Consider the following 22586-nt stretch of genomic DNA (forward strand, 5'->3'; position numbering starts at 1 on the left):
CCCCCTCCTTCTTTTCCCACTACACACACATAAGTCTGAACCACTGAAGAACCAGCCTAAATGGCGACATTTACATCAATCTCACTCACCACCTCAGCCCACAGGACTCTCCAGACCTCCCCTATACTTACATGTCACCTGTTGTTTAAATCACTCATTTATTGCTAACTGTTATTTCCCTTTGGGGGCACATAAATCTTACCTCCTTAACCAGTTTTGTAAGTTTCTTGGAGACAAGAACCATAGGATCATCAGATCCTGGATCTAAAGGCAGAAGTGACCTCGGAAGCTATGTAGTCCAACCCTCTCATTTTACAAAGGAGGACCATCTCTTTTGCTTCTTTTGTTCATTCACTTACAAGTGTTTATTAAGCAATATGGGGGTAGTACATAAAGCAGCTCTGAAGTTGAGAATTTAGATTCACGTTCCACCACATCATATACTATAGTATTTATGTTACTAAGAGTAAGTCCCTAAACCTCTCTCTGCCCCAGGCAACTCTCTAAGGTTAAGTCAGAGGAGTTGCTGTATCTGTGAAGGGAGTTTCCAAATGAGGTATTCCCCACAAAGATGAAATTACAACATCTCATATATATTCCCTTCTTTGCTCACATGGCTACCATCCGAGTTTAATCATCACCATCATCATAAGAGCTAACACTTATAAAGCTTACTGTGTGCCAGGCTAAGTGCTAAGTGCTTTACAATTATTATCTTATTTGATCCTCACAACAGCTCTAAGGGCAGGGACTAGTATTCGCCCCATTTTACAGTGGAAACTGAGGCAATCAGAGGTTAAATGACTTGACCAGGTTCACACAGCTAGTAAGGGTCTGAGGTCTTTCTGACTACAGGCCCTACACTCTATTCATTGTGCCACCTGCCTGCTTTAAGACCAGTGTTTTCCTTTCTCTGATTGCCCTGTTAAAGCCAGGCCCAAAACATTGCCTCAGGTTTCTCCCCACTCCAATCCATCCCTGATGATGCTGCCAAAGTGATTTTTCTAACACATAGATCTGATTGTCATTCATTATATAAGAAACATCAGATCCCTATTATTTCCAGGACCTGAGATAAAATCTGTCTGGCACTTAAAACACTTCAAGAGGGGCAGCTAGATGGAGCAGTAGATAAAGCATTGGCCCTGGATTCAGGAGGACCTGAGTTCAAATCTGACCTCGGACACTTGACACTAGCTGTGTGACCCTGGGCAAGTCACTTAACCCACATTGCCCCACCAAAAAAAAAAAAAAGGGAGAATAAAACACTTCAAGAACACTTTCCAGTATTCTTATATGTTAATCCCCTCCAATGTGCTTGCTGCTTCTCAAACAGAATATTCCATTTCCTGTCTTCTTGTCTTTACACTGGCTGTCCCCCATGCCCTCCCTTTTCACTTCCATCTCTGAGTTTACTTGGCTTCCTTCAAAACTCAGCTCAAGGGGACAGCAAGGTGGCACAGTGGATAAAGCACCAGCCCTGGATTCAGGAGTACCTGAGTTCAAATCCAGCTTCAGACACATGACATTTACTAGATGTGTGACCCTGGGCAAGTCACTTAACCCTCATTGCCTCGCCCCCCCAAAAAAAAACCTCAGCTCAAATCCTACCTTCTACAGGAGGCCTTTACTGGTCCTCCCACCAGTGCTTTCCCTTAAAAGGTTACCTCCTAGGGCAGCTAGGTGGTGAGGTGGATAGAGCACTCACCCTGATTTCAGGAGAACCTGAGTTCAAATCCAGCCTCAGACACTTGACACTAGTTGTGTGACCCTGGGCAAGTTATTTAACCCCAATTGCCTCACACACACACACAAAAAAGGTTACTTTCTATACATATCTTGTAGGTACCCTCTTATTTAAATGATGTCTCTTCTGCTCATTAAGGACAGAAAATGTGTCTGTGGTGGGGGGGTGTGTCTTTCTTTGTACCCAGAGTGTTTAGCACAGTGCCTGGCATATAGCAAGTGCTTAGTTCATTGACTGATTGTAGAGTTTCAATCCCTAAAACAATACTATCACAGGAGAATTAAAGTTGCAAATGACCCAAAGGGCAAAGGAGAAAAGAACAATGGAGGTAAATGGGCTGTAGGATATTTACAACAATGATCTAAGTGGAAGAAGGAATATTTACCTGGAAATGTCTAATGGGAAAAGAAATTGGGTTGCTCTTGTCGGGAGAACAAGAAATTACAGATGGACAGACCTGTTGTTACACTTGGAAATAAACTTGATAAAGGTACCAGAAGGAAAAAAAATATAAAATAAAATCTTATTTTTTCTTTTGCTACATTGCATAAAATGTTAGAGAAATGGGGAGGGAGGGAGAAAAATCTGAAATTGTAAAGCTTGTATAAACAAAAGTTGAGAACTATCTTTACATGTAACGGAAAAAATAAAATACCTTATACATTAAAAAAAAAAAAGAATAAAAAAATGTTAGAGAAACGCTTCCAACAGGTTGGGTAGGTCAGTTCTAGAGAACTGAACAACAATGTTCAGTTCCAATAATGGGAGAATTACCAGACCTGATGAGAAATTATATATTTGTACATTCACTCATGTATTCAGTGATCTGCTTCACTGCAAAGAATGGAGCCAGGTATCCACTGAAGTATATTAAGTATATGTGTAGTACACTGTGCTGGGGCACTGGAGGAGAAACACATGGAAAATGGTCCCTGGTGTCATGAAGGAGCTTATTTCTATATCCCGCTTTCCCAGCCCTGGCTCTGCCCTCAAATATATGTTGATTAATTTTAGTGCTTCTCTGGAAATAATTTTAAGTCAACTTCCTAAAAAAGAAATTCATTTCTGTTCGTCTCTTGACATATTGAAAGCCCTCCTTGGATGTATCAATCAAATTAGTCAATAAGGATTGGTTAAGCTCTTGCTTAATGCAAGTAGAAAGACAAAAATGAAACAGTACCTGTCCTCGGGGAATTTACATTCTGTAGGGGAAACAACACATATGTACATAACTACATAAGAAAGATATGAAAAATAAATACAAAGTAATTTCAGAGGAGCAAGGCACTAGTAGCTGAGGGAACCAGAAAGGCCTCATGTAGGCAGTAGTATCGAGCTAAACTTTGAAGGAAACTAGGGATTCTAAGAGTTACAGGTGAGAAGGGGTCAAATTCCAGGCATGGGGGATAAGGAATGCAAAGATCAGGCTTTCAATATGAAGTGCTATAGGCCCATATACCCACAAGCCTGCAGACAACCTCTTGTGAAAGGATTTGTCTTGCTCACTTAATAAGTATTAGAGATACAATATGCATTATCAATCAACCTGTAAAAATATTTGGCCCAGCAGCATTTTCTCTTATTTTCTCCCCACCCATATATCTAGTTCATCAGAATTAGGGGTTCTGCCCCATCTACCACAGTCATTATTTTAACCAAAATAGCATCTGGAGAGGAATGTCCTGAATTCCTAAAGTCCTAGGTAAACTGGCAGCCCCGATGATTGGTCCCGATTCATTAGAGGAAGCCCCAAAGGTATCTAAGCAGCCCAATTTAGCTCCTCATCCCACTGCTTCTACTACATAAGAGCCTAAAAGGGTGGTCCCAGCTACTAACGGCCTTAATGAACTCAGGTTTCTGGGCTAGAATCACTTCTTTATTTAAGCACTCTAGCAATCACATGTGAAAACCTAAGTACTGTAGGCTGAAATGCACAGAGAGGGTAGGAAGACCTAGAGATCATGTTTACAGCCCAGATTAGAGCCTTTCATTTGAGCAATGAGCAGCTTCCAGACTGGGAAAACAATGACGCCCTCCCTTCCTCATATTCATCATCGAGGAGAAGGGGTCACAGCTTCGCCAAAAGACCAGCAACTGCTGACGTCCTAAGGCCTCAGGGGGCCCATGAGTCTACCAAGAAAAACAATTAGCAAGGAGGGCTCAGGCCTGTCTTTCTCTGGCCAGACCCGGCTTCCTGTTTCATGAGCTCATGGCCAAAGTCAGGCAGGGCAGAGAGGGAGCAAGTGAGCTCGATTTTTCCCTAACTTGGCTCTGAGTCACCACCTTTTCCCTTCCAAGAAAACCACAAATGCAGCCCCCGCCTGGCTCCCTTTCACACTCCTGCTCTCTACTTCAAACACGCTATCTCCACACCACATATACCCACAGCTAAACTGGCAGTAGGGGAGGGCAGGCTGGGCCCTGCTTTTAGAGCTAAATGTGGATGGGTTCTCAGCCTTTGAAGAAGGGGGGGGCCAGCCATGGGCAGCTTCTTTGGGAGCAGGCATGTTCCATTTCTTAGCTTCAGAGTATGAAGGGAAGACAAGTCAGAGAAGGGAACCCGAAAGAGAAACGTGGGATGGGTATACAGGAAGACAGTGTCAGCAGCGGTACAGAGACCCCTGGGTTCCCATCAGTCAAGCCTGTGTACTCCTCTCCAGTTTAAGCTGTATCCCGGCAGGGTCTGGGTGTGTTGGTTCTCAGGGTGCAGAAACACTGTCTCTCTAATGACCATAAAACATGTCTAGTTGGGGCAGCTAGGTGGTGCAGTGGATAGAGCACTGGCCCTGGAGTCAGGAGTACCTGAATTCAAATCCAGCCTCAGAACATTGACACTTACTAGCTTTGTGACCCTGGGCAAGTCACTTAACCCCAATTGCCTCACCAAAAAAACAAACAAAAATTTAAAAATTAAAAAAAAAAACATGTCTAGTTGCTGAGAGCCCCCAGAGGCTGGTGCCTTCCCTATCCCCTGAGATCAGGGAACAAACAACCATAGATTGACCTTTACCCCAAATGAGCTGCCACTGGGGTCATTCATTAACCTCATGACCCCAGAACTCAGGCTTCCTTCTTTGACACATATCCATCCTCTAGACAGAGCTGTAGCTGAGAAAGAAGATTGGAAGGAGCAGGGAGGAAAATCCTTCTCTTTTGTCCCAATAGGGACTGAGAATACATTGGCTTTAAGTAAGAATCTTAGAAGTAGAAAAAGCCTTGAAGGCCAATATGGGAATATGTTTTCCTGGACTATGTTTAAGATGGGGGCTTTACTTTTCAAGGTTTTTTGTTTAGGTTCAGTTGGGGAGGGGAGGTTGCTAATGGGAGGGGCAGATATAAAAACAAGTAAAAGTAAATGAATTTATATTTTAAAACAAAAAGCCATGAAACCTACCTGATATAGAGGGAGACAAAAACCAATACACACACACACACACACATATACATTCCTTATTAACCATTAGAAAAAGATATTTATTGTTCTTCAATCCTTTGTCTTCCCACCCTCTGCACCCCCACCACCATCTTTGTTGCATATCTTCCTGGTCTTGCCTTCTTTGTCCCATGATTTCTCCCTTTTTCATCTCCTTCTTCTATTCCCTCAGAGTTCCTACAACACCAGTCATCCATCCCCCTAGTTGTCAGTTTCCCTTTCTTTAGATTCCCTTATTCCCAACTACTCATTTCCCAATTCCCCCTAAGCCTTAATCCCCCTTTCTAGTCTTGTATCTCCTCTCTTATTGCACCAAGTAAGTAGACTTGTGACCCATTGTTACATAAATGAGCTTCCTAGGAAATGACTTCCCTCAACACATCAATCTCTGATTCAATATGGTGTAACCCTGATTCTAGACTTCCTTCCTAGTGCCATCGAAGAGAGGCATGGGAGCTTGATGAGTAGAAGCCTGAGATGACACTGAAGTTCCAGAGAGGCTGTAGGAAGGGGCATGGGAACATACAGATGAGGGTGGAGGAGTAGGGCACAAAGGCTTCTGGAGGGAGATACAGGGATCTCTGCAGAGAGGAGGGGTACAAATGCCTGAGTGGAGACAAAGCAAAGTACAGAGGAAAAGGGGAACAAGATGGCTTGCTTCATGAAGATGAAGAAGAAACAAAGGAACAGGGAGCCATGGAAGAATATGGAAACCCATGGGCCTGTATTACTAGGATCAGAGCAGTGGGAACCAGTCCAGTCTTAGTCTCAGACCTCCCCAGTGCTTCCTGATGCAAACAATAGCTCACCACTACACTCACACCCCCACATATACGTTTAATGATTCACTTTCAACCTTTCCTTCTCTTCCTGTATGAGAAAGTGGTACTGAGACCTTGGGTGGGGGCAAGAGGTGGGAGGAGGTGAGGGGAGGGGGGATTGGATCCCTACATCTCTGAGGGAATCAGGAAGTGGGGGATGGAGAGGAGCCAAAGGCTTAAGGTTAAGATCCCTGAGTAGTCCAGTTCCTGCTCACCCCACAACAAAGGTTTTCTTTAGGCTAAGGAGGTGGTAGGAAGAATTAAAAAGGCCTGTCTGGCTAGGAGATCCATCTGAGTGAGCTGAGCTAGGACGCCCAGTTGCAGATGTTAAAAGCTGTTGGGGGAGAGGGCTGGAAGCTGTGTCCGGAAATTCCCCTTTAATTTTCTCTCCCCCCTCTTAATGCCCTAGAGAAATTTTCCATCATAAACAAGAGTCAATGAATTCTTGTCTCTGCCTCCCTCCTACCAAGATACAAGCTGGTTTATAGGATCATAGGGTTTCAGAGCCGGAAGGTATCTTAGAGGTCATCTAGTCGACCCGACCTTCCTCATTTTACAAAAGAAGCTGGAACTACAGAAATGTGAAATGACTTGCCCAAAGTAACAGTGGGGGAGATGGAATTCCAGACTATGTCTACTAACTACATGTTCAATGCTCAACATGCAACATCATCTTTCTATTATCAGTGCTATTCCTCAGGCCTGTTTGTGTCTTTATATTGATGTGCCCTTAGCCCAGCCCAGAGCCATTCAAACACACATACATACACACATTCCCAAACAGTGGGTATGTGTATAAGGGCACTATGTCTTTCTGGGTTTTATGTGTGCTTGTGAAAAAGAAATGTGGGTGTGTGTGTATATATATATTAACTGTGCTTTTGTGCATGATTGTATAAAGCATAGGAATGTATGAGAAAAGAAGAGGCATGTGTAGGCTAGGAAAGAGTGAGTGCACGTGTGTGTGTGTGTGTGTGTGTGTGTGTGTGTGTGTATCTTTGTATATGGAAGAAATGTGTTCTATGTTTATGAAAGAGGTATAGGTCTGCAGAAGAGGTATAGCGAGAGTAGACTAGGGAAGTAAAAAGGAATGTGTATAAACAAAAGATAAATGAATTTGTGGTGTGGTGGAAAGAAGTCAGAAGACAGCTGTAGTGTTATTCTTTGCCACTAATGAACTGTGTGGGTTTAGGTAAGTCTATTAACCTCCCTAGGCCTCAGTTTCCTCATTTATAAAATGACAGGGCTGAACCAGATGATCTCAAAGGATCCTTCCAGCTCTGGCATTCTATGCCTTTATATGTACATGAAGGCAGAAACAGTGTCTGCCTGAATCTGGAATGATTGTGAGATTGTCCCTGCAGTATGTGCATGGCAGAGGGGTAAAAATATGTGTACCCCTTTGTAGTACAGTGTGTTTCTTTTCGCAACTATGAACTTTCTGTGTAAGTTTGGGTGAGGGACGTCACATTAGAGAATCAGAGAATCTAGGGGGCAGCTAGGTGGTGCAGTGGATAAGGCACTGGCCTTGGATTCAGGAGGACCTAAGTTCAAATCTGGCCTTGGACACTTGGCACTTACTGGCTGTATGACCCTGGGCAAGTCACTTCGCCCTCATTACCCTGCCCCCCCCCAAAAAAAAGAAAAAAGAAAGCAGAGAATCAGAGAGTCTTACAGCTGGAAAGAAGTCACTTGGTCCAAACCCCATACAATATATGAATAGACCTATGATAACCTTAGAAGTGATCACCTGGTTTCAGTGTGAGCACTTCCAATCAGATTTAGGGTAAGAACTAGGAGTAAGACAAAGTAGGAACAGTTACCCAGGGCACAACCTTCAGGAAAAATATTTTTAACATAGGTTTTTATAAATATATATGTTAATACAAAAAAAAAGCTTGCCTCCATGATACTTGAGTGTGTAGATTCTTTTTTTTTTTCTTTTTTCTTTTCGCGGGGCAATGAGGGTTAAGTTACTTGCCCAGGGTCACACAGCTAGTAAGTGTCAAGTGTCTGAGGCTGGATTTGAACTCAGGTCCGCCCGAATCCAAGGCTGGTGCTTTATCCACTGCGCCACCTAGCTGCCCGGAGTTTGTAGATTCTTAAAATAAATAAATCTATTTCCAGATGTTTTAATAAAGACTGAAAACTTCCCATGATGGTATATAAAACACAGGAGTGCAGTTTTCAAATGCAGGGGAAAACTGGGGTTTTCAAATCTTGCCCAAATGACCTTGTCCTAGCTCTGTCTCTAATTGATTAATGCCTAATAAAACCTCCTAAAGCAGCTGGCTCCATTAATGGACACTTAGGATAATTGGTAAGGTCATCTGCCATATAGAATCACAGGATTCTAGACCAAGAAGAAACCTTAGAGGTCATCTAGTCAAACCCCTTTATTTCACAGATAGGAAAGCTCAGGCTCAAAGAGGTAGTGACTTTAAGAGTTATATGAGGCAGAGATCAGGATTGTACTTTTAAGTCCAGAGCTCTTTTTACTAACCTATGGTAACTCATAGAACTTGAAGCGCATGCGCGCGCACACACACATCCACACACACTCCTAGATCTTTTTCATATGAATTGTTAGCAAGCCACCTTTCTGTTCTGCCTCACCCATTTCCCTATATTTGTGGAGTTGATTCTTTAATACCTACAAGTAGGACTTTATATTCATGTCTATTGAATGTCATCTGGTTAGGTCTGACCCATTGTTTCAATCTTTTAAGATCATTTTGGATCCTGACTCTGTCATCCATAGTATTAACATTCTCTCTTTACAGATCAGTAAATCTTCCAGGGTGCTAACTCTCCCAAATTACACATAACATCTTAAAGTAAGAAAAAATGTCAAACATCTTAGCTTTCCTTCATTCCTTCTTTCTTTCATTCACATACTTCTAGATGCATTGTTCTTGTTTAGTTGCCTCCCTCGCATTTTCTTTTTCTTTTTTTTTTTTGTGAAGCAATTGGGGTTAAGTGACTTGTCCAGGGTCACACAGCCAGCAAGTGTTAAGTGTCTGAGGCCGAATTTGAACTCAGGTACTCCTGACTCCAGGGCCGGTGCTCTATCCACTGTGCCACCTAGCTACCCCTCGCATTTTCTTTCTATTTATTCCACTCACAACTCCCACTCATTGATTCTAACTCTACCCTCAGAAGCTACACAAAATTCATTCAATCCTTCTTCCAGATGACACACCTCCTGGCCGTTGAAGACAGAAATGATGTCTCCTCTAAGCCAGTTCTCTTCTCTAGGATGGACTTCCCCAGTTCTTTCAGTCATTTCCCATAGGACATGGTTTTGAGTATTCATGCCAGCCTCCATCATCTTTCTGTGTACTGCAGCTTGTCAATATCCCTCCTGAAATATGATAACCAGCTTGGAATGCTCCAGGTGTGATCTAACTAGTTACTATTAATGTTGCTATTGTTTGTTTTTTACAAAATCACAGGATTGGTGAGTCTGAAGAGACTTCATCTGCCATCTAGCTTAACACATACCTGAAAAGAATCCCCTGCTAAAGTATACACCCAAGAAAAAGCCACTCAGCCTCTGCTTAGAAACTGCCAAGGAGGGAGAGCCCATCACCTCTATATTCAATCCATTGAACTTTTTGGACAGCTTTAATTATTAGGAAGTTTTTCCTGACATCAAGTCTAATTTTACCTCTCTACAACTTCTATCCACAGTTCCTGGTCCTGCTCTCTGGGGCCAATCAGAACAAATCTAATCTCTTCTCCACATGATAGCCTTTCAAATACTTGAAGATATCTAGCTATCATGCCCCCCACCTCCACCCCCATCTCCTCTTCTCCAGGCTAAACATTCCCATTTTCTTCAACCAGTGCTCATATAACACGGACTCAAGTCCCTTCCCTATCCTAGTTGGTTCTCTCTGAATATCCTCCAAATTTTTCAGTGTTCTTAAACTGTGGCATTGAGCACTTAACACAGTACTCCAGATGTAGTCTAACAAGGACAGAGTAAAGCAGAACAAATATCACCAACATTGGTATAAACAGAGCCAATGAAATGCACAGATACAGACAGACTTGTGGACCAGAGTAAGCACTGGGAAAAGACACAGGAATATGGTTTGTATGAAACCTAGAAAACAATAACATCTAGCAGGCACCCTGAGAAGCACACAGAGATATAGACTAGATTCACAAATATGCAGAGAAACTCAGAGACAGTGAGCAGAAACAAAAATGGAGAAACACCAAAGCAAAAAATGTGTATAGGGAAACAGTCAGCCGTTGTGCCCCTCACATATCATACATCTTTACGCCACTTGCTCTGACCAGCAATAAAATTCAAGAAAACATAGAAAAGTCTTTGTCCATCTGTTTCCATCAGACTCATCCTAGAGCCGGAAAGTAAATATACTTGCTTACACTGACGGAAACCAAACACATGCACACATATATTCCATAGGCTTATGTCTATTATGTACACCTATCTTATATGGCCTTGTTTTTATAATTACATGTATATCATATCTCCCTCAAGAGGATAGAATATGTATCATATTGTATTACATAGGATCATAGAATTTAGACTTAGAAGGTGTTGTATCATTGATACAGAGCTAGAAGGAACTTTAGAAACTATCTTATTCAACTACCTCATTTTATAGATGAGAAAATTGAGGTCCAGAGAGGTTAAATCACTGATCCAAGGTCCAAGGTCCAACAGGAGAATAGATATAGCAGAGGCAGGATTCAAACTGAAATCTTCTGATTCCAAATCTCAAGATGTCATGCTCCCTCCTCTCCCCTTAGAAATCACTTAGTCCAGTTCTTTCATTTTTTCAAAAGGCAGAAATTGAAATGCAGAGAGAAATTACTTATCCAGGGTTATATAGGCAAGTAAATAGCAGAAAATCTAGATCTCCACTTCTAACGTAGTACTGTTTCCATCACTGTATCATGCTGTTTCTGGATCCCCCTCAACATCAAATATAGTACTCAATAAGTTAACCGAAGAACGTAAACACATAGTATATAAACAGAAGAGGGAAAACTACACATGGGGATCCCCTCCTTTGACATTGAAAAATTTAAGGCTGTATTCACAGAAGAAGTAGTACAAAGAAGTGTAGACAAAGGAGGCCATAGTCCTACTATTCTCCTGGATAAACTGTAAAGTATACAATAGAAGACAACCAGGTGGTAGGAGGATTGGTTGAAAGCACTAAGAGTATTTAGCATGGAGAAAAAAGATTGGGGGGGGGGGGAAGATGGCAAGTGCCTCCAAGTATTCAAAAGATTTTCATGTGGCAGAAAGATTAAACTTAATTTGTTGGATCCCAGAGGGCACAGCCAGTAGTAATGGGTGGAAACTGTAAAGCAGCAGGTTTAAGCTCCATGTCGGGGAAAAAACTTGCCAATAATTAGAGCTATCCAAACGTGCACTGGCAGCCTTAAGATGAAAGATGGCGATGGGTCCCCCCTTCTTGGAAGTTTTCAAGTAGAGGGTGGTCAGCTATTTTACAGTGGAGATTGTTTTGCTTATGTGTTAGATTAGATGGCTGCCGGGGCCCCTTCCAACTTTTAAATTCTCCGATTTTGTAATTCTCCATAATGACTGAGCTGACTACGTGTGTATACACGACTATGCATTTTTCTTTAAATTCTTGTGGAAGCCACATGTCGGGACGTGCCCACACCCACCTTCCAGCCCAGCTGACTATGCCCTCAGCTTCCCCCACATCCCCCTCCCACTGAGGGTGCCCAGTATTGCATAGGCTGGCTTCTCTACCCCACCCCCCACCCCCACCGCTCCGCCTTGCCTAACCCGTAGGAATTTCCCTTGTCTCCTCCTGCTTTTGCCCCGTCACCCAATAGCGCTAAGATATGGTGGGGGCGGTCCTGGCCAGCCTGCCCCATAACTAGCTCGGCTTAAAGCACAGTGCCCATTCCAGGCTCCAGCTCTGTGCATCATGTGTCATAACCGAGGCTCCGTCCCTGCTGCTCCCGTCAGCCTGGCGCCGACCCCGGACCCTCTCCCCAGCCCTGGGCCCCGGAGAAGGTCCGGGCCGGAGATCTTTACTTTCGACCCCCTCCCGGAGCCTGCTACTTACCGACCCGCCCGCTCCAGCATCTCCCACCGGGTCATTCGGAAGCGCAGCCGCAGGGTCCTCTACCCTCGAATGGTGAGTGTTTCATCTCCAAGACCTAGAAAGTGGGGAGAACTGGAAGGCCAGAGTGGGGCCACAGGACCTGGCTCTTTGGTCCCAGGGACCACTTAGGGTCCTTTTCTTACTACTTTGCAACATTCTTTCTTAGGTTCGACGCCAGCTGCCTGCAGAGGACCCCAATCCGGCCAGACGGCTCCTCTTCCTCCTCCTCACTGTTGTCTTTTGTCAGATTTTGATGGCCGAGGAGGGAGGTCCAGCACCTCCAGTGCTGGAAGAACCCGCCAACGACCCCACTCCAGCGCCCCCAGTTGTGGAGTCCCAGAACTTGACCTCTGAGCCTCCGGACTACTCCGTGGACATCAGCGCCTTCATCCAACAGCACCCGGCAGCCTTCTAAGCCACAACCCTGCCCCAAGCAAAACCAAAAAGAAACACAGAGGGGTACGGAAGGGTTATGCCGAGCTGAGACCGGGCCTGGGGCACTCTCCAATTTAGAACACTAAAACCAAAGAATGACATCAATGCCACAGGAGCCTAAGTCCCTGAGCTAGAGTAAATGGAGGGGAGAGAGAGACTTTTCCTGCTATCTTTGCTGCAAGGGAGAAAAGACATTAATTTATTTCTGGTTATTCCTAAGTAATAATATTTATATACAGTCTTTATTTATGTACCATCCCACCAGGGGTGGCGGGTGGTGGTGGTGGGAGAAGGTTATATGTAGTATTTATTTTAATTTATATGTTGTAGAGGAGAGATGTGCCTCCAACTTTCTGCAATGAAGTTTTGTTTTTGTTTTATTTATTGAGATAATCTAGTGAGCTGCTGAGCTGAGGGCGGGGAGAAAGCCTGGAAAAGGAATTAACAGAAATTGGAAGGTGATGGGTGACTGGGACTGGGGAACTGAATCAAGGGAGGGCTTTGGTAAAGAAAGACTAGTGATAGCAATAGGGATAGTACCTTTAGGGGTGACAATATCCACCACCATCCCCACACACATATCTCAACTCAATGGGGCCTACTATGTGAGGTCCCCATAAGGGCTAAAGGGTTTGTTGACCACCTTTTACTCAGAAACTGCCCCCAAGGGGCTGGGGTGTGGGGTGGGTCTGTTGCCTTGTATGTTCTATGAACAGCCAATAAAATTGATTTTACTGCTGGAAACCAACCTTTTGTCTGTGTCTTGAGGCTGGTTCTTCTTTCCTTTAGAGAATAGCAGCTTGATATAATGCAAAGAGGACTGGAGTTGGAATAAGACCAGGTTCTTTTCCCAGTTGTTTGATTTTGGAAATGTCACTTTAATTTCTCACAACCTTATTTTTCCAATCTGTAAAATGGGAATGAGAGGCAGCTGGGAAAAATAGATTCAGGCAAAACCTTGGTGTCAAGAAGACCTGGGTTAGTGAAGGTACTGCATCTGATATACCAGCTGTGCCACTTTGAAAGTCATTTAAGCTCAATGCTCCCAGTTAAGTTGCCCACTTCTGTTCATGGAGGGAATTGCCATGCCTGGAGTTCCCTAAACTGATGAAATCACTGGATCAAATCTGTGAAATGGTAATTAATGATACTTTCACTACTTACCTCAATTATTGTGAGGATAAAATGTATTTCAGTGGAATAAAAAAACTATTATTGGACTTGTGGAGTCCAATGTAGCAGACCTGGCTTCAATACTGGTTCTATAAAATGCTAGCTGGGTGACCTTGGTCTAGCATTTAACCTCTCTGGTCAGCTTAAACATTTAGATATCACCTATTAACCAGGCAATGAGGGATACAAAGAAGGGCGAAAACAAAAAAAAAAAACAAATAACAAACCATTCCCTGCAGTGTAATGGAGGAGACAGCAAGCAAATGTACCACCAAGAAGATATATACAGGATAAATTAGAGATCATCTCTGGGCCTCATGTCCTATTCTATAAAATGAGAGGGTTAGATTCAATATCCTTCAAGGTCCCTTTCAGCTCTAAATCTTTAACCTTATGATTCCCTTAGTTCCTGGACATCCTAAGGTCCCTGCTGACCTCCAACTATAATTTCTTCTCATGTACTCAAGCTGAGCTGGAAGGGACCTTTCAGATCCATCGCAGCCAACTCCTGATTCATTAAATCGGAAAACAGATCCATGGAAGAGATAGAGAACTCGCATCAAAGTCGATGAGGGACATTTATTTAGCAAGGCTAGTGCCCTTGGGAGTTAAAAGATTCCAGGAACAGAGTCCAGGAACTCAAGGCGAGTCCAGTCTAATTGAGACAAAAAGGAGTCCAGTGCAAAGTAAAAGCGAGTGTTTCTGAGTCTTCCTCTCACATTGCCTTCCCTCTTCGAGTACCTTCTGTTTACACTGTAAATGGAATCTTTATTTATATGATTTTTGTTCCTTGAGGGCCTTTCTTTGTATCTCCAGCACTCGGGTAAATGCCTGGCTCCTATGGTCCTGACTGACCATAAAGGTAAAGGAGAGATCCGATCAAGTGATCTAAGAAGTCAAGTGAAGAAGTCTTTATTTATCTCTTGCTGTGAGTCAAGGACTGTGCCAAGAGCTGGAAAAACTGAACAGGCTGAGGGTTACACTATCACTTGTTCTGCAGCCTGAACTCGGGTGTCTGCACTCTTAACAACCTCTCTCCTTCAGAGAAAGGAAAAAAAAAAAAAGAATTCTGCCTGGACCCATTTGCGAAAGCCGGATATGATCACACATGGTTACTGACACCAGGCAAGCCCAGGATGGAGCAACATCCTCGGGGCGGCGACTTGCCCGGGTGCACAGGGGTGAAAAGGGGCAGAAGGCAAGAGTCCAGGAAAGGCCGAAAAAGAGCAGGGGGCGGGATGGGCAGAGAAGCCCGGATGCCCACCCACCTCAGCAGTTCCCCGCTTCCCTCCTACAGCAGCAGCAGCTTGTTGATGCCGCAGCAGAGGAGGCACGCGGGAGCTGCCGGGAAAGGGGCGGAGCCTCGCGGGCGGTGGGGACGGAGGGGAGGTTGGTCAAATGCCGGGGGCGGGATCCCGGCTCTGCGGCAGCTACAGGGCGCGGTTGGCCTTGGGGAATCGGCAGGGGAGGGGAGGAAGTGCTGGCACCGAGGGAGCCACAGCCTGCCTGGTTACCCGTAGGCGAGAGCAGACCCGGGGCCTCCGTTCCTCGAGCCACCTCCCCTTAGCCCCCGGGGCCACGTACCCTGCAGCCCTAGAGGAGGTGAGGGCTGGGAAGCAGGGGACCCAGGCGAAGCCGGGGGCGTAGAGATATGCCTGGCGTCCAGTCCGCGCGCGCGTGTGCGCCTGTGTTTGTGTGTGTGCGTCTGTGTTTGTGTGTGTGCGTGTGTAGGGTTGTGTGTGCGTCCGTGTGCGCGCGTGTTGGGGGGACGGTTGCAGTAATGGGGCTTAGGTCGAAAGGTGGGGGTTGAGTGGAATCTGGTTAAAACCTAGGAATCCGTAGAGATGCTACAACACTAAAGTGGGCTACGGAGACTGGAAAAAGGTGACTGTGAAGGAGGGGTGGGGGTGGGTGGAGGGGGTGGGGTGGGCGGGGCCGAGCCGTGGAAGCTCCATCTTTTCCCTTGCTGACCCCTAAAAATCATGTCTTCCCTTCCCATTCTAGCCCCTCCCTGAAGCATGTTTTTCACTTGTGGTCCAAATGAGGCTATGGTGGTCTCGGGTAAGTGTTATTACCCTTCCCTCCCGGTCCAGATCCTCCAAAGCAACCATAAATTCGACCACTCCCCAACCTTATTAACCCCCACACAACACCCACACGCACACAGACACACACAATGCCTAGCTCAGTTCCCTCGGCTAATTTAAGACTTCCAAAGCATCTGTGATTCCTTGCTTTCTCTACCTTTGCAAATTTAATTTTCTTCATGTTATGGGGAAATAGGTGGGGGTTTGGGATAGGAGTTAGGATTTAGGATAGGAGTTCGGAGTAGGGGTCCTTAGGAATTCCTCTTTAAAGAATTACACCCTCTTGCACACAAATCAATTAGAATTAATAGTTTATTTAGGGTTCTAGGGAAAGGAAACCAAGAGAGAAATCCTTGGACTTTTCATGGGGAGAAGGTATAGCACGGAGAGTGGCTCTGAGATACCTATCTCCTCTAGCAGGAGACAGGCAGATACTTTTATAGAGGACTGATGGGGGTGATCATCTGACTGTGGAAAGTTCCCTTATTGGGGGAGGACCATCCCCCACTGGTGGTGGCTGGGGGAAGTTGGGTGAGGGGCAGCTGCAGATCTCTCAAGCCATCTCTCTCCTCATGCCACAAAGGCAGCAGAAACACCTAATCTTATCTCCCCAGGTGTGGGGGAGACTGGAATGAAGGGTGGTTGTCCTGGAGCTAGCTCAGTCCTGATCAGGTGCCACTTATCTCTTTACACGTGTCTGTCCAGGGGCAGCTAGGTGGTGCAATAGATAGAGCACTGGTCCTGGAGTCAGGAGGACCTGAGTTCAAATTCGGCCTCAGACACTTAACACTTACTAGCTGTGTGACCCTGGGCAAGTCACTTAACCCCAATTGCCTCACCCAAAAACAAACGAACAAAAAAACAAGATGTGTCTGTCCTTTGGTTTAGTTTCTCAAGGAGAAGGTTCCTTGATCTCCCTGGACAACTTCTGGGGTGGCCTGGGTTCATAACACTTCACATCTAGCTTCCCTCCCACAACTCTTGACTGCTCTACCCTTCCCACAGGTCTATTTTCCCTCTAATATAGATAATCCCTTCCTTCCACCTGCTCCTCAGTCTCCTATATATTAGCTTTGTCTTTCACCATTAGCTCTTCTGCTTATTGTCCTCTACTCTTGCAGGTTTCTGCAGAAGCCCCCCTGTCATGGTGGCAGGAGGTCGGGTCTTTGTTGTGCCCTGTATCCAGCAGATCAGGAGGTAGGTGAGAAGGGGATTGCAGAAAGAGGAGCATTAAATTCTCTATCCTTTCTTCTATTCCTCATAGCCCTACTTTCTTTCTCCAGAATCTCCCTCAACACACTGACCCTCAATGTCAAGAGTGAGAAGGTCTATACTCGTCATGGGGTTCCCATATCAGTTACTGGCATTGCCCAGGTGAGGGTGTGAGCCTACTTCTTTGAAACTTTTAGCCCATCCATCTCTGTCTTTTTCTCTCTCCCTCTCTCCCAACCCCCCCAGAATCTTCTTCCTGCTCCTTTCTGAAAATAAGAACTTTCTCCCAATAGCAACTGTTCCTCCACCCTATTTTCCTACCAGCATTCTATAGATTCTCTCTTTTCTCCCTGGATATAAGAAACTTTGTCTTCCTTTTCTTCACATCTCTCCCTGGAGAGGGAAGTTATACTCCCCCCAATCTTCCTAACAAACCTCTCTTTCCCCAGGTGAAGATCCAAGGCCAGAACAAAGAGATGTTGGCTGCTGCCTGTCAGATGTTCCTAGGGAAGACTGAGGGTGAAATTGCCCACATTGCACTGGAGACATTGGAGGGCCACCAGAGGGCAATCATGGCCCACATGACAGTAGAGGTGAGAGATATATTAGGAAGAAGGGATATAGAAACTGAAGAAGAGATGGGTCTGGGAAAGCTACATGGATGGGTTCTGAAGAACTGAGGATGTGAGACCTGGTAGAAAAGAAGTAGGGCTTGGGGACAAAAAGGTGATGACACAGAGATTTTAAATTACTTTATTTGTCCCGTGTGCCCTCTAGGAGATCTATAAGGATCGCCAGAAATTTTCAGAGCAAGTGTTCAAAGTAGCTTCATCTGACCTCGTCAACATGGGCATCAGTGTTGTTAGCTACACACTCAAGGATATTCATGATGACCAGGTGAGCCAGAAGCCCAACCATCAGCTTCTTCCCTCCTTCTTAGCTCCTGTTTCCCCCCTTCCTTGCAAGAGGATTTAGGCGTCCAGTATCTATAGCCCAACGTTTCTTTCCCACAGGATTATCTGCACTCCCTGGGGAAGGCTCGAACAGCTCAGGTCCAGAAAGATGCACGTATTGGAGAAGCTGAGGCCAAAAGAGATGCTGGGATACAGGTGAGATGGGCAGAGAAAGAGATTGGGTTCAGTCAGTTAGCAAATATTTGCCATATGTGAGCTAGCATGATGTCATGGAAAAAGCACTGGACTTGAAATCAGAAAATCTAAATTAATCCCTGGCTTTGCCACTTACTAGCTATGTGAACTTAGATAAATTACTTTACTTCTCTGGACCTCAGTGTCCTCATCTTTAAAAAGGGAGGGAAGGGGGGAGTTTGGATTACTTGACCTCTAATGTTCCCACCAGTTCTAAGATATTATGGTATATTTTGTGGCTCAGTTCAGGGGAATGAAGGTAAGTGAGTAGAATTCGTTTGAAGAGGCTGGTAGGAAGCCAGAGTGAGGACCCGGGGAGGTGGGGTGATCTGAATATATTTTTAGGTGTTCTCACTTTTTAGTCAAAGGATCTAGAGCTGGAAATGACCTTAGAGACTTTCCAGATGAGGAAACTGAGACTCAAAGAGGTTGTAACTTACTCTAGGACACACAGGAAACATCATCCCAGAAACACACTTATCTTGACAGTGACTTCTGCTCCAACAGGAGGCAAAAGCAAAACAACAGAAGGTATCTGCTCAGTACGTGAGTGAGATCGAGATGGCCAAGGCACAAAGAGACTATGAGCTGAAGAAGGCTGTTTATGACATTGAGGTCAACACCCGACGTGCACAGGCTGACCTGGCCTACCAACTGCAGGTCAGAGGCACCCATGCAAGGCTTCAGTGCCTGACTTAAACCCTGACTTCCTAATTCCAATTCTGACTCTTTCTTTTTCGTTTGCTGGCCTTCCCTGTTTGGACATTTTTCTTTTTAATACTCTCTCTGATTTCCCAAGTTTCACCTGCCTTCCCTATCTTTGCCATAATACTAAAAGTATCAGAAAGACAAAGGTTAATTGGAGGGGAGGGACACATAAACAAAGGCTGTAACCTTGAAGGATATGGGGGAAGGGAAAAGAGATAGGTATTGGGGGTTTTTTTGTTTTGTTGGGGGGGGGTAACAATTTTTTAAAATTGATACTTTGTCTACAAGACACAATATTGTTAAAAATAGAAACTCTGGCCTCTAAAAAATCCACTTTCCCAAACAGTTAAACAAAGCCCTTTATATAGTGATTATGGCTGATGATACAAGATATCAAAGCATAACCAAGTCTGGCATTCTGCACATAGTTAACTCTTGAAAAAGGTAAGTTTAGGGCCCAGTAAAGAAAGAACTTGGCAGGTGGGTAGTGGAATGCCATAGGCCAACCAGTAGTATGGGCTGAAAACAAACCATTTCTAAAAAGTTTAGATGTGTTTTCTCATTTAACCATCAAGATTTATTAAGTGCTTATTGTGTACAGATCATTGTACTGAGGGAAGTGATACAACATTTAGAACAATAGTTTCTGGTTTAGTGGAACTTAGTTGCAAGGGGAGGGGAATAAGACACAAACAAGTAATATTGTATATTATCATTAGAGAGTGGCAGAACAAAAGGCTTTGTGAGGTCTGAGGGTTGTCATTACCAATAAGGTAGCAGGGAAGACTTTGGAGGAGGTAGCGTTCATTTAGGTTTTAAAGGATGGCTAGGCAAAAATGGGGAGAGAGGATATTCTAGGTGTGTGGTAGTGCAGTGTGTTTATCAGAAAGGGGGTTACAAAAAGCAGTCAAAATAAGGCTGGCACCAGGTGAAGGGAGCCTTGAATGCCAGACAAAAAATGACAACTTTATTTATTAGGGGGCTACAAGATCTTTGCGCTGAGTGATATGACTGGATCTATAAAAGGAAAATTAATCTGAAGTATAGTGGAGCGTGGAGAATGGAAACAGGAAGACTCATTAGAAAGTAGTGCTAGACTACTGCAATGCTACTATGGGCCAGTATTCATGGATAATAGTCCAATTTGGAGTATTAAGGGAGTTAGGAATATTTTTAGGAAAAGTCCTACTAAACATTGGGGTTGAGGGGAACCCAATAAGGCCCTCCCTACATACTTTATCTTTTAAAATCCTTATTAAAGGGGCAGCTAAGTGGCGCAGTGGATAAAGCACCAACCTTGGATTCAGGAGTACCTGAGTTCAAATCCAGCCTTAGACACTTGACACTTACTAGATGTGTGACCCTGGGCAAGTCACTTAACCCTCATTGCTCTGCAAAAAAAAAAAAGAAAGAAAGAAAGATAAAATCCTTATTAAAAACAGAAGAATATGGGGGGGGAGTCTAACCTTATGTGGCTATTATTACATTAATCCTAACCATCATACTCTTATTCTTGGTATCTTGAACAGTACTTTCTGGCTCAATGTATCTGATGGACTTCTGGTCCCTAATTCATCCAGGTGGCAAAGACAAAGCAGCATATAGAGGAGCAGCGAGTACAGGTACAGGTGGTAGAGCGGGCCCAGCAGGTGGCATTGCAAGAACAGGAGATAACTCGTCGAGAGAAGGAGCTGGAAGCTCGTGTGAAGAAGCCCTCAGAGGCTGACAGATACCGATTAGAAAAACTAGCTGAAGCGGAGAGGTAAGGGGCCCACTTCCTCACTTCGAGGCCTCTGCAATCTTGGGGAAGATTTGTTCTTCTATACCCTGGATTGCCTTATCAAGAAAAGCCCGATCATTTCCAGTATTAGAGAGGAGCAAACACCCCCTACCCCACAGCTTTTTCCCCTTTTCTTTCTCAGGTCCCAGCTGATTATGCAAGCAGAGGCTGAAGCTGAGTCAATTCGGGTCAGTCAAGGGATAGGGATAGGGAAAGAATGGATCAACTACTGGGAGAGTCTTCTCCCCAGCACTGACTAGTCTTCTCTTTTGTCCCCAAACAAAATCTCATGTCTCCACAGATACGGGGAGAAGCAGAAGCCTATGCTATAGGGGTCCGGGCCCGGGCAGAGGCAGAGCAGATGGCAAAGAAGGCAGAGGCCTTTCAGTTATATCAGGAGGCTGCCCAACTGGACATGTTGCTAGAGAAACTGCCCCAGGTTTGGATTTGGGTTTGGGCTGGGTGATTTCTAGGAATTTAGTGGAAAAAAAGAAGGGAGAGTAATGAGTATATGTTGGGAACCCAAGACAAGGGTCTGGGTTGGTGAGATAGGGAAGACTCGCCAAAACTAAGGATAAAACCAGAAAATGGAGAAATCAGATCAAGAAGCAGCTTAACAAAACCAACATTTACTAAATGTTTACTAAAATGTGTACTGGACTAGGGTTTCATAAAGCATGGTGAGAACTAGTAAGAATGATTTGGGGAGGGGGGCAGCTAGGTGGCACAGTGGATAAAACACCAGCCCTGGAGTCAGGAGGACCGGAGTTCAAATCCGGCCTCAGACACTTGACACTAGCTGTGTGACCTTTTGGCAAGTCACTTAACCCTCATTGCCCAACCAAAAAAAAAATTATTTTGGGTAGGGAGGTGCCTGGATTGTAGCCTGGAAAGAGGTGGGGATCAAGAACTCAGGTTAGAAATTGAATTCTTGGAGAGTAAAGGCATCAAGAACAGGTCTTTCTTCTTCCATCCAGGTGGCAGAAGAGATCAGTGGTCCTCTAAGTTCTGCCAAAAAGATCACACTGATATCTAGTGGGGGAGGTACACTGGGGGCTGCCAAAGTGACTGGGGAAGTATTGGACATCCTAAGCCACCTGCCAAACTGTGTGGAGAAGCTCACAGGTGTCAGCATTTCCCAGGTAAGAAGCGTGCACTGGGGTTGTAGGAGTGTCTGTCCATAGGCAATCTGGTCAGGAGACCTGGGTTCTAGCCTAAACCATGTAGTTAACTGTGATATTGCTTTTTCCCTAAAGAAGGGATTGAGTCTCCAGGGTATCAGCAATGACAATGAGTGGCTAGAGTCTAAAGTTGGGAACGAATTTCTGGGTTTCTTATGGATCAACAAGCCTGGGTCTTAGCTAATCCCTCCTTTTTCCTCTTCCTTCAGGTAAATTAGAACAAGCCAGTTTTGGGAGCAACAACAAAAAAGAGGGTAGATTAAATTCCTATTCCCTTGTGCACCAGTCAACCTGTATGTGAAATTTCCCCAACCAAGTCCTGGCTTCTGTTCTACCCCAGTCTGACTGGCCCCACTTTCTTCCACATTGGGGTCCTTCAGACCTTTCTGCTCATTTGCCTGTGCCTTGTGGGGGGCTGCTCCCCATTCCCAACCCCACACTGCCAGGAGCTGTCCTATCCCAAGCTGATGACTACCTACTTCCCAATGAACACTTATTTAACCATCTAATTAAATGATTGTCTGCCTGAGTTCTGGCCTTTTTTCCTCACTTTTTCTTTAATGAATAATCTAGCATATAGTTTAGTTTTGGAAGGGAGGTAAAGGTGAACATGGGTTTCATCGAATCACAGGACACTGGTTCTCCATCTCCTCAAACTGAAGAACAGCTTTAGAATGAATAAGAAATTCTATTCCAGAAACTCAAGAATGAAAACATAGAAAGGACTCTTAAA

At 44.6% G+C, this 22586-nt stretch overlaps 2 protein-coding genes across 3 annotated transcripts; both read left to right on the forward strand.

Moving 5' to 3' along the window:
- Positions 1 to 11888: 11888 nt before the first annotated feature.
- Positions 11889 to 13312, forward strand: IER3 (immediate early response 3). The gene is made up of 2 exons (XM_044000990.1): positions 11889 to 12162; positions 12296 to 13312. Exons 1-2 carry the CDS (start codon positions 11950 to 11952, stop codon positions 12542 to 12544), a joined length of 462 nt encoding a protein of 153 aa, XP_043856925.1. The 5' UTR covers positions 11889 to 11949; the 3' UTR covers positions 12545 to 13312.
- Positions 13313 to 15160: 1848 nt separating this feature from the next.
- On the forward strand, positions 15161 to 22382 carry FLOT1 (flotillin 1). Of its 2 annotated transcripts, none has more exons than XM_044000985.1 (13): positions 15161 to 15339; positions 15742 to 15798; positions 16946 to 17021; positions 17108 to 17198; positions 17486 to 17629; positions 17814 to 17933; positions 18050 to 18145; positions 18692 to 18844; positions 20473 to 20654; positions 20815 to 20860; positions 20974 to 21111; positions 21650 to 21814; positions 22063 to 22382. In XM_044000985.1, exons 2-13 carry the CDS (start codon positions 15756 to 15758, stop codon positions 22069 to 22071), a joined length of 1263 nt encoding a protein of 420 aa, XP_043856920.1. In that variant the 5' UTR covers positions 15161 to 15339; positions 15742 to 15755; the 3' UTR covers positions 22072 to 22382. The 2 variants fall into 2 exon arrangements, with proteins under 2 accessions (XP_043856920.1, XP_043856921.1); XM_044000986.1 differs by lacking the exon at positions 15161 to 15339 and adding an exon at positions 15458 to 15621.
- Positions 22383 to 22586: the final 204 nt, after the last annotated feature.

The sequence above is a fragment of the Dromiciops gliroides genome, chromosome 4 (genome assembly GCF_019393635.1).
Source record: "Dromiciops gliroides isolate mDroGli1 chromosome 4, mDroGli1.pri, whole genome shotgun sequence".
Lineage (NCBI taxonomy): Eukaryota > Metazoa > Chordata > Mammalia > Microbiotheria > Microbiotheriidae > Dromiciops > Dromiciops gliroides.